This window comes from Melanerpes formicivorus, unplaced genomic scaffold (assembly GCF_026170545.1).
Source record: "Melanerpes formicivorus ecotype bairdi unplaced genomic scaffold, bMelFor1.0.p_v2 SCAF_6, whole genome shotgun sequence".
Classification (NCBI taxonomy): domain Eukaryota; kingdom Metazoa; phylum Chordata; class Aves; order Piciformes; family Picidae; genus Melanerpes; species Melanerpes formicivorus.
The window spans coordinates 9,788,935-9,805,595 of record NW_027142358.1 but is presented as its reverse complement, the minus strand read 5'-3'; the positions used below and the strand labels follow the sequence as shown (position 1 = coordinate 9,805,595).

The 16,661-nt window shown below is 44.8% G+C and overlaps 1 protein-coding gene across 1 annotated transcript; it reads right to left on the bottom strand.

Annotated features, from left to right (window-relative positions):
• Nucleotides 1–8,483: 8,483 nt before the first annotated feature.
• On the bottom strand, nucleotides 8,484–9,498 carry VENTX (VENT homeobox). Its single transcript, XM_068139237.1, has 3 exons — nucleotides 9,279–9,498; nucleotides 8,882–9,084; nucleotides 8,484–8,795 (listed from the first exon to the last, which is right to left on the bottom strand). The coding sequence occupies exons 1-3, from the start codon at nucleotides 9,496–9,498 to the stop codon at nucleotides 8,484–8,486; spliced, it is 735 nt and encodes a 244-aa protein (XP_067995338.1).
• Nucleotides 9,499–16,661: the final 7,163 nt, after the last annotated feature.

Genomic DNA, 16,661 nt, shown 5'->3' with positions numbered 1-16,661 from the left:
TCCACAGTCGCTTCCCGAGAAGGACAATTCCCTTGTAATGCAGGGAGGACACCAAGACAACCCCCCCAGCAAAGCTTGGCTGGGGAAAGGGGTATCCTGACAGCTTGTCTTGTCTCTGAGCTCTCCTTGTGTACACCTTGCACCCATTTTTTTAACCACCTGAGTGAAAAATACTTCACCAACCACCACTCCACCCACAGTAGCGATACTTCGATAACACACGTTTCAGCCCTCGATGCTTCTTAATGACAAAGGGATGAGATCATCATCCCTGTAAATGGACAAATGCTGACAGGACTCCAGTTCCCATTAAATTCCTCAGAGTTCCTACTGGGATGCACAAGTGAAAGAAGTGAGCACCATAAACCTGAATCTAACAGGACAGGAACTTGTTTCTAAGAACACAGCAATAATCTAGGTTGCCACGCGAGTAGACTCAAGTTTTCTTTCTCTTAAAAACAAAAAACCAAACAAACCCCAAACAACCAGCCAACTATTAAAAATAGGTCAGAGGCCCCATCCAAATAAATTCCTCTCAAAAGTCCCCATTTTATTATGAAAGATAAGTGGAGAAAAAAAATATTTTACCCATTTTCTTTGTTTCAACTACTGCCATAACTCCATGGCCACAGAAATGCACAAGCCGTAATCGATCCCTTCATCACAAAGGCCATGGCAGCTTATCCTAGCTCTGGCCCCAGGGAAGCGATAAAGCCCAAGCAGTAGTGAAATGCAAAATCTCATCAAGCCCACAAAGCCCAGAAGCTGGATTCCTCCAGGAGCTTTACTTGCAACACCAGCCCTTAAGGGAAGGGATGGGAGAGGCTGGATTTGCCCGAGCACAGCCCTGATGGAGAGATCAGCCTGTGGCTTAGGGGGTGCTAGGCACAGCCACCAAGAGAGCTTCACTTACTATTGGCTGATAGACTCATGCCAGTGCAAATGCCCAAGCAGCAGACCACTGAGTTGGAGGCCAGTCTCCCTCCCTGGGTCAGAAACACACACCTGTGCATGTCATAGCATCATAGTACGGTCTGGGGACCTCCGAAGGTCGTCTAGTCCAATCCCCTCTACAGTAAGCAGGGGCATCCTCAACTAGATCAGGCTGCCCTGTCAAGCCTCATTTTGAATAACTTCAGGGATGGAGCCCCAACCACATCCCCAGGAAACCTGTTCCAGTGTTCCACTATCCTCATGGTAAAGAACTTGCTCCTAACATCCAACCTAAACCTATTCCTTTCTAGTTTGAAGCCATTGCTCCTCATCCTATCACTACAGGCCTTTGTAAACCATCACTCTCCATTCTTCTTGTAAGCCCCCTTCAGGTATTGGAAGGCTGCTATTAGGTCTTCCCTACACCTTCTCTTTTCCAGGCTGATCAGTCCTGGTTCCCTCAGCCTGTCTTTGTAGCAGAGGTATTCCAACCCCTTGATCACTTTCATGGCCCTCCTCTGGACCTACTCCATCTCCATGTCCTTGTCATATCGAGGGCTCCAGACATGGATGCAGTACGCCAGGTGAAGTCTCATCAGATCAAAGTAAAGTGGCTGAATCACCTCACTTGATCTGCTGGCCATACATCTTTTGATGCAGCCCAGGCTGATATTGGCCATATGGGCTGCAAGCGTACACTGACTGCTTATGTTCACCTTCTCATCTATCAGCACCCCCAAGTCCTTTTCCACAGACCTGCTTTCTACCACCTCATCCCCTAGTCTCTATTGTGAGGATTCTTCCAAACCAGGTGCATAAACCTGCACTTGCTCTTGTTGAACCTCATGAGGTTCACCTGAGCCCACCTCTCCAGCTTGTCCAGGTCCCTCTGAATGATATTCCATCCCTCTGGCATATTGGTGGCACCACTCAGCTTGGAGTCATCTGCAATCTTGCTGATGGTGCACTGATCCAACAAAAAACCACCACCATAACAGAAGAGCATTTACACACCACTGTATTTCCTAGACACATTTGGTCACTTACTGCTCCTCAAAAGAGATAGTGCTTTGCATGTTAATTTTAATAACTTTTTAATTTAACAACTATTCCAACTGTGTATAGTCCCTCTCTTTCTGGAGCAAAGATACCACTGTATTTACTATCTCCATCTTATTTTAGAGCAACCATTTCTGAAAAAACCCATCAGTAGAGAAATCCAAGCAGAGAAACCCTGGCTCCACCATGTCTAAACACACCCACTGCAAGTTATTCCTTATTCTATGGTATCCGAAGAGCCTGACTGCCTCACCATGAACAAATTTGGAGGTAGTGTCTGAAAACCACTGGGATTCACGAGCTCCTAAACTGAGCACACACCTACCCAACAAGCAGCTTGCCTACCTCTGCACAGGACAGGCTCCCCACCAGATCTCCAGCAGAGGAAACTTACATCGAGTGGACAGCCCTGGGTCCCATGCCCCAACCTGGGCACACAGTGACATCCAGGGACTACCTTCTAGGGAGACATATTTCAACCCTACTGCCAAAATTAAACCAGGCATGAGATGACCATTTACCACTGTGCCCAAAATGACCAGTGTGCACATGTGCATTTGTTTATATATGATGTGTCTTATGAACAATTAATACCCCTGAGCAGCTGCTGCCACTTCCCCTCTCATGTGACTGAGGATGCAAAGAAGCAGCTAACGTCCCAATGTTTGCTAAAAGTCAATGAAAACTGAATTTTCATCTTTTTTTAATAAATTAGAATCTACTCTAAATTGCCTGTTGAATAAGATGCTTATACCCAGCTCTAGGATGCCCCCCAAGCTGGGAAGAATAGAGCTGCATCTGTGGACCACATAACCACAAAACAGATGGGCAAGTGGGGGGGAAGGTGTTATGTGGCAGTTGTAATTCCCATGAGAAAGAGGTGGCAGCTTGAGAAACATGAAAATTTTAATGACCCTGGACCTTGGGAGAACAGAGGCTCTGCAGCTGCAGTTAAATCCTTCCCTCACCTTGCAGAAATATGGTGCTTCCAGGAGACACAGATTTACTTCCATTAAATTATTTCCTATAACTTGAAACTTCTGTGCCATTGAATTGATATATAGCTGCTACCAAAAATAAATCTAAGTTTTTAGGGAACTTAATTCGTACACCCAGAAATATGAGATAGTGTATGATCTTGGAAAACATGTTGGGGCTTTCCCCCCCCCCCCCCCCCCCCCCCAACTATATTTTCTACTAAAAACATAGTGGAACCGTTTCTCCAAATCGTATTTTAAAACATTTATTGTTCTGCATTACAACCACAGAAATCATGCTTGCTTCAAGAAATTTACTGATAAATTACATGCACTTATAACTCGGTATAACAGTGACTAATGACCAGATGTGAAAACTACAACTAAGGTTATCAGGGACAAAAAAAAAAAAAAGTGTTATTTTCCTGTGAGTTCTACAAAGCTTCCAGGGACAAACGGTAGATTTATCTCACTAACACACAGTGGGAACACACAGGAAGTATAAGCCCATGAGAACAGACAGGACTGTAGCAGTTCTTCATAAAGATATTATTGAGGGAAAGATCTAAAATGGAAACCAGAATAATAATCCTTCTTTAACAAAAAGAAAAACCAAAACCCAACAATAAAAAAAAATTCTATCATATTCGGGCAAACCTTCAGGTTCAAATCTTCCTTTCTACTAGCCACGCTTGTAAGAAGTAGTCCATGAAAGAACAGTATACATTTATAATGGGTTAAAACTGATGTCACCAGACCTGCTGGGCTACCAGGTGACTGGCTCCATCATAAGCAAATCTTATCCATCTTTCTGAAAAGCCTAGCTATTCCAAAGTTCTCAACAAAACTTGAGAAGTGGAGATGATAGAGGATGCAGCAAGAACAACTACAGTGCTACCCCATGCCCAAGGGGGTAAACTCTACCCCTCCGCCCCCCCGCCGCCCTCAACATCCATGCACAAATCTGTAGGAGAGAGTCTGGGGCAATGTGGCAGCCCTTCAGAGGCAATGAAACCGATGCACTGCCCAGAATGAGTTTAACATTGCTAGAAGCGCAGGCCTGACAAGTGCCCAGCTCTAGCTGAGGCCATAGAAAACTCAGGCCGCTGCTCCCTCCGGGCTGCGCGGCTGGTGGGATCATTGATGATTGTTTGTACCCTTCCCTGCTCCCCTTTGGAAATGCTAACTCGGTTATTCAGCGCTTCCTTTGATGTCCTGATAGGTGCAATTAAATAGTCAATTAGGCATCAACGAGATCGATTGTTTTGGAATAGATGCTTTTCTGTTTGAAGTACCCGTGAACACTAACAGGGCCATCACCCAGTCGCTCCTTAAACCATGGGAACAATAGGAACTAACACACAATAAATAACAAATGCTACTGACTCACTCGGCAGTGCTGCACCCTACTCCCTCCCGGCTCACACACTGCAAGCGCAGACACTCCTATTCAGCAACAGTGGAACAAACATGCGCTTTGCATTAAAAACAATTTATCGGGGAAATCTCATTCAGTTATCTGCGCAACTAAAGGACAAAGAGCCCAGACAAGCACAAGTTAGCTGGAAACAAAACCACACCATCCTCATATTGCCCGAGGACTTGTGTCACTTCCACAGAATTGTTCTGGCAGAATAACTAAGCACTAAAACAAGAATTAAAGCACTTAACCTACCTGAATATCAAGATGCCAGGATTAGCTCCCTACTAAACACTATTAGAAGATAACACTAGGTCGAAGCCTAAGAGTTTAAAAGAGAGCTACAAAGGAAGAGTAGTAACGTCTAGCACAAGGACCATATCAGGACCAAGAGATCTCTCATCTTTCGTCTTCCCCTGTTTCGGTGGGATTTATCAAGTTAATTGTCATCTAATTGCGTATCAAAGAAAGAGATAATGGGCAGCAATTAGATGTAATGGCCTGCCAGTGCAAGATCTCTCCCGATTAACACACAACGCTGAATAACTTCACCTGGTTTGTAAAGAGGTCCCTGGAGTGGCTCCACTGTGTCTGCGAGCTGTAGGGGGGCAATACCTAGACCCTATTCCCAGTCCCCTGTTGGCTGCTCTCGCCAAATTGGGACAGGAGTTAACGAGAGCGGGCTGCAGACAGCTCCCTGCCATTACAGCGGTGCTAATTCAATCGTATTTCTCCCTCTCCGAGCACACTCAGCAGGGGAGAAAGGCTTTGAAGTTAGTGCTCTGGCAATTTTTTCCCCTCCTACCCCCTTTTCCTCCCCAGGAAGCCGAGTTTCCAGGTTATAAAGCTTCTTCCTCGGGAGTCGCCAGGCTGGGAGCTCCAACAGTTTCACGGCGCAAGTATTAAACTGCTCCTCCTCAGCTAATCGACTATTTTTTTTTTTCTTTCTTTCTTTTCCCCCCTCCCATTTGTAGCTGACTCGCAGACTCTGCTTTGTCTTGCCGGAGAGCATTCCGGTGCTGGTGGTTATTGTGATGCGATTAAAGACACAAAGGGGAGTGCTAGAAGGGAAGGGGGCTCTCAGCCACAACGGGGTCCCATTGTGGGGACCGCGCTGCTAAGGGCCACGGCAACTGCCAGCCCTGGGGCCGGCGCGCTGACAGCAGCACCGCGTTACTCCACGGCTACCAGTCACCACTGCACCTTTATTGCTGCGGGGGTGTGTGTAAAACACAGCGGACAAGAAATTCAAACACGCAGGAATAAAACCTGAAGGCACGTCCGAGTTTGTTTATTCCAGAACAAAGTGGAAGCTTGCAACCACGTTTAAGTAACAGAATTGGACCTCTCTAGCAAAAATGAAATTATTTGACATGTAGTTATCTATACCACTGTATAGAGGTATAGATCATTCGTATTCTCCCTGCAAAAGTCAGCTTTCTCTAGAAGTACGAATGATCATGTAGATACTCGGAAGAATCTGTTACCACTAAGGACTCAGACAACTGAGCATCACCTCCTGCATTCACTGGAGCAGCTGACGGGAAACGGGACAATATTTGCAGCTAGCTCTGCCAAAACAAGGCATTCCGTATGCTTCCTGAGTATACACGCGTGGCCAAAAAGTCATTATGTTAAGTGGTCGTTAACACCTTTTCAAACAAAGCCCTGTTTCTGCTGGCCAGCCCGCCGCCTTACTAGGAAGCCTGTGTGACTTAGCAAGAATGCAAGGATGGACGGCATAGGTGCACCCCGTAAGCGATGCCTCCATCTCCGGGATTGTCCTACGGCCGGTGCAGCTTGGCCCGGCAGAGTGGTCCCCACCACCCTCGTGGGCGTCGTTGAAAGGACTGCGACAATATACATTCTCTCTGCAGCTCTAATTGAATCTGGCTTGCTCTAAACCTTTGCACAGAAAGGGAACTGCTTCTCCCGCCCCTCTGAGCACCGCTGCACCTCAGCGAGCCGTGCTCGGGTGCGGGAAGATGCAGGGTCAGGCCGGCTCTGACCTGTGCTCTCCATCGCACCGTACCTCCCGGCTTTGAGACTGCGGAGAGGCCGGTACTGCAGCAGTGCCGGCTCCTCATTATCAGTCCCACAGTTGGGAGGGTAGATCTGGAAAAGGACGGGACAGACACCCCGGCAGAGCTGAGCCAGAGCTGTCCCCAGCAGACAGCTCATCCGGGATGTTTGAAAACCGCCACAAGATATGCTCCTGCCCCTCCCTTACCACCTTTGGTGGAGGACTCCACCCCGCACAAACCCTGTCCCCGCGGAAGCAGCTCCCCTCTCTTTGTTCCCCTCTCTCCTTCCGAGCCTTTCATCTCTCTCTCACTTCCCCCTGGCACAGCTGCTGTGGTGCCCATCCTCTCTTCCCTTTTACCCTCCCTCCATTTGGTCCGGGGCTGTGGCACTCTCGCAGCGCTGCAGGCAGCTCCGGGCCTGGGTCTCTGGCTCCAAACAGTACGAAGTGCTGTCGCTTACGATTCCTTTAGTTTGGGGTGATCAAAGCATTTGGAGGAGGGGCAGGGTTCTCCTTTGTGGCTGCACAAGATTATGAGGGGAATGCCTAACTCCTCAACCATTATCCGCTTGAAAACGGAATTGCCAAATTCGAGTCTCATGCTTAAGATCTTCTTTCGCGTCCCAACCCCCGCCGTTTTTTGTTTTTTTTTTTTTTTTTTTTTTAGGTGAATTATTTATTTATTGCCCTTGACTGTTTTGCTGCTTTAAAAAGGTCACTGCTTTAGAGCAGAGAAAATATTCACCATTGCAGAGCTTTCGCTAAACACCACAATTCCCTAATGACTTTTGAAAGTCAGAGAGAAATGCAGTTCCCCCCCCTCCCCCTTTCGAATCAATATAGCTATTTATTAATATTTGGAGAAAAAAATCTTCCTCTGAATGGAACATATTATCTCATGTCAACAAATGTTTCTAATCCCAAACTGCACCATACTCCTCAAGAGGTCTCAGAAAGATTCATAGCACCTGAGCCCCGAGTTTTCTGAAACTCTTGCATTACAGACACATTAATTGTGCAACTGCAAGCCAATACTAACATTTCAACAGGCTAGAAAAATACAGCATGGATTACAAAACAATTAAGGAGACTTCCAGATGTGACAGCTACTCAGAAAATGAGGAGCACAGCCTTCAGCAGCATGGTGTGCTTTTTCTTTTTCTTTTCTTTTTTAACCAGGCAAGTGTATTCTAAGTGGCAGATTGGCCCCTGTACAGAAAACAGTATGTATGTACAAGGATGAGTAACGGACAACTTTCAGACCAATTGTTATAAGAGCCAAGATTACAAGTACATCGGAAATGTTCTAATAACCTGTGAGATCAACTCTGAAGTGATGGAAATTTTTATTACTCTTTTCATGTTAGTTGACAATTGATTCCGAAAGATTTATGGCAACTTACATCAGTCAAAGATAATTTCTCAGAGCCCTTTCTCTAGCCTGAAATCAGAACATTTTGATCATAAATTTTCTAGAGCATCATTTAAATTTTAAAAATGCATAGCACAAGGGTAACAAACTTTAGTGCTACGTAGGGAAAATCAGCTTTGGGATGTTACACTTCTTTTGATCACTAATCATACCCCAATAGTTGCATGTGAGATGCCAAGACTTCAAGGCTAGATTCTTTCCAAGATCTGTTTAGACAAAGGTTTGTTACTACTCTACTGAGGCTGCACATGAAAGTGCAAAGATACATTTACATATTTATTTAGAAAATAACTTTTTGCATCGTAAAATCATATTCTATATATTATTTAAAGAGCAACAACATAAAGCATCTCTTCTGCTACTATAGGAAGACCAACATTTAAGTACTAGTAAACAGCTGTATACACACAGTTAAAAGCACAGTCCCATTTCTATTAGTGTTTGCTCCAGTGTTTCTATTTCACACAACTGCCTATAGATGCAGGGGCCCGAATTTAATGATCCAGATTGTCCATCGTGTCTCTGTAGAGTGTTTTGTTCAGTGTTGCATTGTAACTCTACCAGGCAGTTACACACAAGAGCAGCCTAGATAGCTATCAGTAGTGCAAATCCTTCTTAGTCATAGTCCCTATCAGAAGGTCAGACACCCAGCAAGAAAGCTCTGGGATCCCTGTACCCTACAAAGCAGGGTGCCGCCCAAAAGCCCACAGGTTGTGCTGTGCAGGCGCTACTGAGGTCCAGGGTGGGTGCCGGGAGTGCCGCCAAGGTGAAACCTCCAGAGGTAGCCCCTTGCTGGGGCAGAGGTGGTGGCCGAGCCACGTATGTGAGCGGCAAAGGCACAATACCACTCTGAGGTCCGTAAGGGAGAGGAGGGCTGCAGAAAGGCTCCGTTCTCAGTTCCTGCAACTGCCGCTTAAGCTTCATCCGACGGTTCTGAAACCAGGTTTTGATCTGGGGGAAAGGGGAAGACGAGATGAGATCACAGCGGTAGTCAGCCCACGCAGCGACCTGTGCCCGCGCATTGCCCAGGCGCTCACCTGCACCTCCGAGAGCCGCATCCTGCCCGCCAGCTTGCGGCGCTCAGCGGCACCTAGGTACTGTTGGCGCTGGAAGGAGCTCTCCAGGGTGCTGATCTGCTCCGCGCTGAAGGCCGTGCGCAGCCGCCGACCGCCCCTGCCGCCGGGCTCCTCCGCACTGGAGCACTCGGGACCGGCCTCCGACTGGGGCTGCTCGCCCGTTCCTGGGACAAAGAAGACGGAGAAAAGGGTCAGCCAGGCCCAGGAACCATGGGGGTGCCCGGCACCCCTCTTTCGCCTCTGGGCAGCCGTTTCACAGTTGCACCTTACAGGGGCCCGGGGATTGGTAGAAAGCCCGTCCTCATCCTCCCGCCGCGAGAGCACCAAGACACCCGACGGGCGCAGAGCCCATGATTACCTGTAGCTGGGGGGGTTGCCAAGCGCTCCCTGCTCCTGCTGCCTCTCCCGGCCCGCGGGCTAGGGGACTGCTCCTCACTCTGCTCGCTCAAGCCAGGCCGGGTGCCAGAGCCGGGCCGGTGGCCCACAGAGGATTCTCCGTGCGGGGCGCTCTCGCTGCAGCTCTTGAGGGCCTGGCTGCTCTGGGACAGCCACTCCACAGAGAAAGGGGCCTTGGTCATCCTGCTTAGTTTAGAAGATGCCGGGAAGGAGGGTAACGGGGAGCAGGGCTCCTCTTTTATACTGCAAGCCCCGGAGGAAAACGTTGTTTGTGTAAATACACATCAAAGGGACAGATAAGTATCATCTAATTGCCATCAGTCGTCCCCCCCAACAAAAGACACCGTTCACACATTGCCACAGTTCGCGGAGGCCCGGCTCCGCCGAGTCTGCCCCTGTAAGAGTTCACTCCGCCGTCAGTGATTTACAGCTCTTGTTACATCCTATCCCGATGCAAATGGCATTTATAGAGCTGAGCAGCCTCAAACGGCGCTGGGGAATGCACCCCCGGGGGAGGGCACAGGGACCCCCCCGGACGCTGGCGGGAGAGGACGTTGCTGCTCGAGTTCCTGCTTTTCCTAGAGATGGTTCTTAGATTGCTTTTCAAGCAGAAGATCCACTGTTTAAAGGATCTTCTCAACGCTGCTTCTCTCTAGGCTGAACACTGCATTCCCCAGACAGCCTGAGGAAAGCAAGAGGAAAAACTCGTTCATTTTGTTCTTCTGGGACTGGAGCATCAGGTTATATGCACGAGGCACAGGGTGAGGGGGACAAAATTGTGAAACAGAAAAAGATAAAGGTTAAGACTTTTGGGTTGTGTAAAGGATTGTCTTCTAGTTGTATAAAGCATGTTTTCTTTAGAATCAGGAAAAGACAATTATTGCCTTAGAATTAATGTTCTGTTGAGATTTCTGCTGAGGCTACAGAATTCGTGTGATACCTTCCCTCCCAGATCTTTTGCCGGTCACACGGGCTTCTCTGCTATATTACTCCCCCTGTCTTTCCTCTTGTTACTTAACACACGGCTTTCAGAAGTGTTGCCATCCAGCTTTGGATTTTGTGGGCACTAAGAACACTTGGCTGCAGCAGCAATGCCTCTAGTATACTGATAAAAGGTTCCTGGTGCTTTATGGGCAGTTTTTGACTGCAGGATAACCAAGAATTCCCTGTCCTCTCCACCCTCCTCTCCAGTCAAAAAACAGTGGGGCTACCATACCGCTGATAACTCCTATCACACCATGCCTGATAGGAGCTTACTTCCAGGAATCACGGCTGCAGGTCTGTTTTTATTGTCCTCGTTCCTGCCACTTCTACCACCTGCTCACAAAACTTGCTGATATTCTGTTACTCCTGCTGGGTTTCTCAGCATTCACTTTTTCTGCAGACAGTTAATGTAAACATCCTTCCATCTATTTCTTAGACTGTCAATGAATAAGAGGCTTGAAGTTTATGTTTCCATATAGTCATTTTTTCCCTTATAATATATATTATTTTCTTCATATTAATGCTGCAAAAAGTTTTATTCAAATCCTCTTTCTCTATCTTTCCCTAAACCAAACATTTCAATTTCCTGTCTGCTCAAAATAGGGTTGTTTTATCCATTCATCACAAAATCCTTTCAGTTTTTGCTTATCAGAAAATTATTTCATTGAACTCTGTTTGAGATTGACTTGTGAGCCCCTTTTAAGCTCTGTCCGTCTTTGCTTGTTCATTATCATGGCACAGTATGAGTCTGCGTCTGCTATACCAGTGATGCCACTGCTCAAGAGTTTAACTGTCTCTAACCAACAAAAATACAAACATTAGTGTCACCTTTATCTAGTAAGTGATCTAGAATCGCAACTAGGAAATACCAGAGCCCTTATGGGACCCTGTGTTTCTGGCCTGGGTAGGTAGGGATCAACACTGCAGCCTCCACTGCCTCAGTAGGCTGAGCTCACTAAACAAGCTTCATGGAGGAAACTAAGGGAACTGGGGTAAAAATGTCTAAACAAATGTTCAGTTCAAGCATTAATGTCTCCTGTACATATGTTACCTACATAAAGAAGTCCACAAACATCTCTAGCATAGACAAAACCTTGCAGAACATATACATTATTTTTTTTTTCACTCTGTGAAAGTGTTTATCAAATTACTTGAAATCTCATCCATTTTTTCTTCCCAACCCTTTTCTGATTAACAATGGAAATGTTAGAAAGTTTACTTGACCAAATTGTACAAATTTTGCTTTCTTCTATTTTATTAAAAAATTCCTTGTCCTCTCTCCCCTCCTCCCCCCCCCCCCCCCCCCCCCCCCCCTTTCTCTTCCTCAAATTTTCCAAGCACAGGTTCTTAAATTTTTTCACTAGGTAAAAGTGAAAACTACCCCCATCACAAACCTGAGGAAATAGTTTGAAATACCAGAACTTCTGAGCTTTAGCCAATTCTGGTGACAAAACATTTGACAGAGCAGAACGAGCACACGGGAGACAGAGAAGAGACATACAAGAGTCTGCTCTGTTAACTGAGGTACTAAATGATAAGTCCTTGGAGTCAGCTCTATTTAACATGTGGCCTGGCAGAAGCCTCTCCAGTCAAAACTGGGAGTATAGTGCTATTATCTGCCTGGGGAATCCTGACAATTGTTCTTTGCAGTCAAGGTGAAATGCTTTTCTCAAGGACTAAATTCTCACAAACTTCAGAAAAAGGAAGTGTAACTTTCCTGCAAGCTTCCTTCTCAATTTAAGTATCTCTGATGAATTTAACAGTATCACGAATGGGGCAAGATTACATCCTAAGGAGATAAATATGTCCCTTGTGCCAAGAATTATTTCCATTCCTAATTCCTACATAATGTTATACATACATATAAATAATTCATGGTACTTATTTACTTTATAGAAAAAAAAAATATTTAAAGTCCAAACCAGTCTATCTCTATGACATGATGTTTTCCAGCTTTATTTAATGTCACCAAATTAAGGCACTTGGCAAGCTGTTAGATAGGACAAAAAAAAAAAAGAGTACATGACATATGATAGTGCTCTAAAAATAAAAAAACCCTCAGGTTTTAGCATCCACTGATACATAGCTTCTGTCACACAGTTTCTTTAAAGATTTTTAAGACATTTTCACCATCTGAGCTGCAAATTGCATCTTTATACACTGCTGGTTTATTAATTGCATTTTATTGAGGCAAATGTCACAGACAAAAGGTGGTGTCAAATGCTAAGCTCTCAGAGACACAAATTGATCATGTTGTGACAAGGTTAAACCACATCTCATTTCCATTATACATAAAATGTGTAAGTAGCCTGGATGGCAGATGACTTCTGGACATAAAGACTGCTACAATACTTAGCAGCTGCTAGTTTAATGTTATCTAAAATTATTAAGCTGCCTTCTTTCTGCTTCTTCGTATTATTCATTAGGTGTTTGTTTGAAAACGACCTGCTAAGCTATGAATCAGAAATATTATGTCTAAAAATCAAGTGATGTTGCCAATGGGATGAAAACCTGTTCAGGTTAAGTCCTCAGGAATTTGTCAGAGGGAAGCAGGAACCGATAAGACCTTTCATTTTGCTGCTACAAGAAGGTTAAGACAAAGAGCTCAGACATACCAACATGATTGCCACTAGCAGAAGTCTTAGGATCTATTTACTTAAGGCAAGGGCAACACTTTATGCACGTTTATACAGTATGTAGTTGATCTCTTCAGGGAGTCAGCACCTTCCCCATCAAAATAGACCACCAGCTTCCTGAAGACCAAAAGAGACTGAGGATTGTATTGCCAAACACCACCTCAGGCCCTTCTGTGGGAGGTGATCTAGAGGGAAACATTTTAGCATCCAGGGAAATTAAAGTGGGTTGAGATTTTTCGCTTTCCACTGACCTCTATTTATTGTGAGCAGTTTCTGCTTTCAAAGAGACTGAGAAGTACCTTCATAGGTATCTGTCTGGGACAGGTAGGATGAGATCAAGATAATAGTGCTTATATGCAAAGCAGCTCCACAGAAATGCAACACTGGTTTCAAGGTGAGAGGCTCTGCAGAACTAGCTAATTCTGCTTGGATGCCTACTAGGCAGTTGACAACAACCTTCTGGAACCAACTGCCATTCCACATCTTCGAACCCAAAGGTCAGCTCTGCCCTAATCAGCCAGCTTAGAGCCCACAGAGGAGCAGGACTGTGCTCCAAGACACACCTTTCCTACTGAAACTTTGAAGGAACCAAAGAGAGAGTAACTATGGACAGCCAAGTATCTTAAGTTTCCCATAGGTACGGGAGAAATCTGCCATGACGTGGCCTTCTTGCAGGAAGGGTGTACAAGACCAAAGGAGGGGACTGTAATTTTGAAACACTAGGTGACCTCCTTTCATAGCAGTGGAGGGTCCTGTGAAACTAGAGTAGGGTGAACATGTGGTCCTAGGGAGTAGATGGGTGGTGATGCAAGCAAAAGACTGGAAAAGGCAGCTTAGGACAAACAGAAGGATGTGTGTTCATCTGGGGACATGAAGATTTCCTATGAAGGTCTGCCCAGTGAAGCAAGGGCTGCTGGCATCTGCCATACAATTTATATGGCTTTTGCCCTGGCATGTTTATCCAACCATTGTAATCTCTGAGAAATCACTCTTTAGGACTTAAAAACATTACAAATGGCCTCTAACCGATCTCTTTATTATCAATAATTATAATCCTTCCTCTTTGACAGAATAAGAACTATGTTTCCATGGGGAATGAAAAGACCATATGTGCAGAAATACCAGAAGGGCTTGGAATACACAGTGACAATGCATAGGTGAAAATTAAATGTCTCATCATGCCTGGAATTGATCTAAAGCAAAGCAGCGCTCAAATTGCAAGAGCTCCCTTGGCTCCTTACCAGAAGGCTGCTACCAGCAGCTAAAGAGAATTAGTGAAATGTTTTAAAAGGATATATATTCTGCAGATAGATGCTATAAACGTCAGGAAAGAAAACACTTCTCTGTGTTATGTGTTTAACACTTTCTTGTCATATTTAAGCTTATTTAAACAAGAAGAAAAATTCAATATGAATCAGGACCACATCTAAAATGTGTACCACTGTTGTTCCAGAAGTCAGGCTCACCAGCAGACTGGTTTTTTAATTAGACAAAACAAAAAAACTATTAAAGTTGGAAAATCAGTCTAAGTTTCAGGCATGTACATCCATCTTCAGCACTCATTGCTGTCATACTCTCAGAGAGATCTCTGTGGACACTGGTCAGAAGTCTGTATTTATTTTAATTCCATTTAGACCAGTAATTAGACTTGAAAACTATTGCTTGAAAGGAAGCAGCATGAAAAGGATCTTTAGAAAGGGTTTTATTGTCCAGAGTAGATAGGGATTGTTAGATGCACAAATATGCTTTAGGATCTAGGTTGCACTAAAAATATGAATTTTCTAGGTAACACAGAATCATAAAATCATTCAGGTTGGAAAAGACTTCTGAGATCATCAGGTACAGCCACTAATCCTGGTCTACCAAGTTCACTACTAAACCATATTGCTGAGTGCCACATCTAAATAACCTTTAAACACATCCAGGGATGGTGACTCAACCACCTCCATGGACAGTCTGTTCTAATGTTTGACTACTGGTCCAATGAAAAAACATTTCCTAATGTCTAGCCTAAACCTACCCTGGTGCAGCTTGAGGCTGTTTCTTCTTGTTCTATCACTAATTACCTGTGACAAGAGACCAGCACCTACCTCTCGGTGTTGTCCTTTCAGGTAGTTGTAGAGAGTGATAAAGTCTACCTTCAGCCTCCTCTTCCACAAACTAAACAACCCCAGTTCCCTCAGCCACTTTTGATCAGACCTGTTATCTAGGCCCTTCATCAGTTTAGATTATCTTCTTCATACCTGCTCCATCACCTCAACACCTTTCTTATACTGAGGTGCTCAAAACTAAACACAATACTTGAGGTGTGGCCTCACCAGTGCTGAGTAGAAGGGGGCAATCACTTCCCTGTATGATATGCGATGCTCTTACAGTGAATAATGTGCCTATGCAAATTCACATACATCCCACTGGTTTTAGCAATTGTTTAAATCATTTGGACTAATAATCTAATCAAGACCACAAAATGTCACACTTGGACACTCTGAAATCTTTTCAAAATCTAACAGAGAGACTTCACATTTGAATCAAGACCTTTTTCTTTATCACTCTTTGATGAAGGATAATTTTTTTCTTGTTGGTTACTTCTAAAGTTACATTTATCAACCTATTACATATAAAACTAAGAATATATTAAGCCAGAAAAGGTCCTTTATTTTTACTTTTTGTTTCCCATGAATCCTTTCTAAAGAAATTTAGCTATACTATGACTATATCATTCCTAAAAGTAACTTCACTTTCAGTTATTGAAGAATTAATTTCCTTCCTCGCCCTGCCCCATTAGCATTTAATGATGAGTCAGCAGGAGAATGAGCTAACACAGTTGGCAGTCCTGGGTCATCTATCACCCTCTGTGCCTGTCCTGGTCTATGCCATACAATGCCGCTTTGAAATGCATTGGTCTTAGCAGTGAAAATGTTTTACTGACTTGTACTTAGCTCACACCTAATATAAATCAGATCTTTGTACTTCTTCAAAGCCTGTCTCTTCAAATTAAATGGAGAGAAGGTTACCTCCTCCTCCACCCCTGACTTGAAGGCTTCTGCATTTCATGTTTCTGTTAATTCAGGACAGCTTTAATAGGGGCAAATCCTGCCTCATGAACCTAGTGGCTTTCTATGATAAAGTGACTATATCAGTAGAGAAGGGATGACCAATGAATGTGATCTATCTGGACTTCTGCAAGGCCTTTGATACTGTCCCTCACAACATCCTACTCATCCAGTTGGAGAGATATCGATTTGATGGGTGAACTGTTCACTGGATATGGAATTGGCTGGATGATTGCATCCAGAGGGTAGTGCTCAATGGCTCAAAGTCCAGATGGAGAGCAGTGACAAGTGGTGTCCCTTAGAGGTCAATACTGGGACCTGTACTCTTTAGTGTTTGTATCAATGATATTGACAGTGGGATTGAGTGCAAGTTTGCAGATCACACCAAGTTCAGTGGTGCTGTTGATATGCCAGAGGATGTCATCCAGAGGAACCTGGACAAACTGGAGGGTTGGGCTCAGGTGAAGAGCAAGTGCAGGGGCTTGCACCTGAGCCAGACCAGTCCTTGCTATCAATACAGACTGGGGGATGAGGTGATCAAAATCAGCCCTGTGGAAAAGGACTTGAGAGTGCTGATGAACAAAAAGCTGGATATGAACAGCCAGTGTGCACTTGCAGTCCAGAAGGCCAATTGTATCTTAGGTTGCATCATAAGATGCATTGCCAACAGAT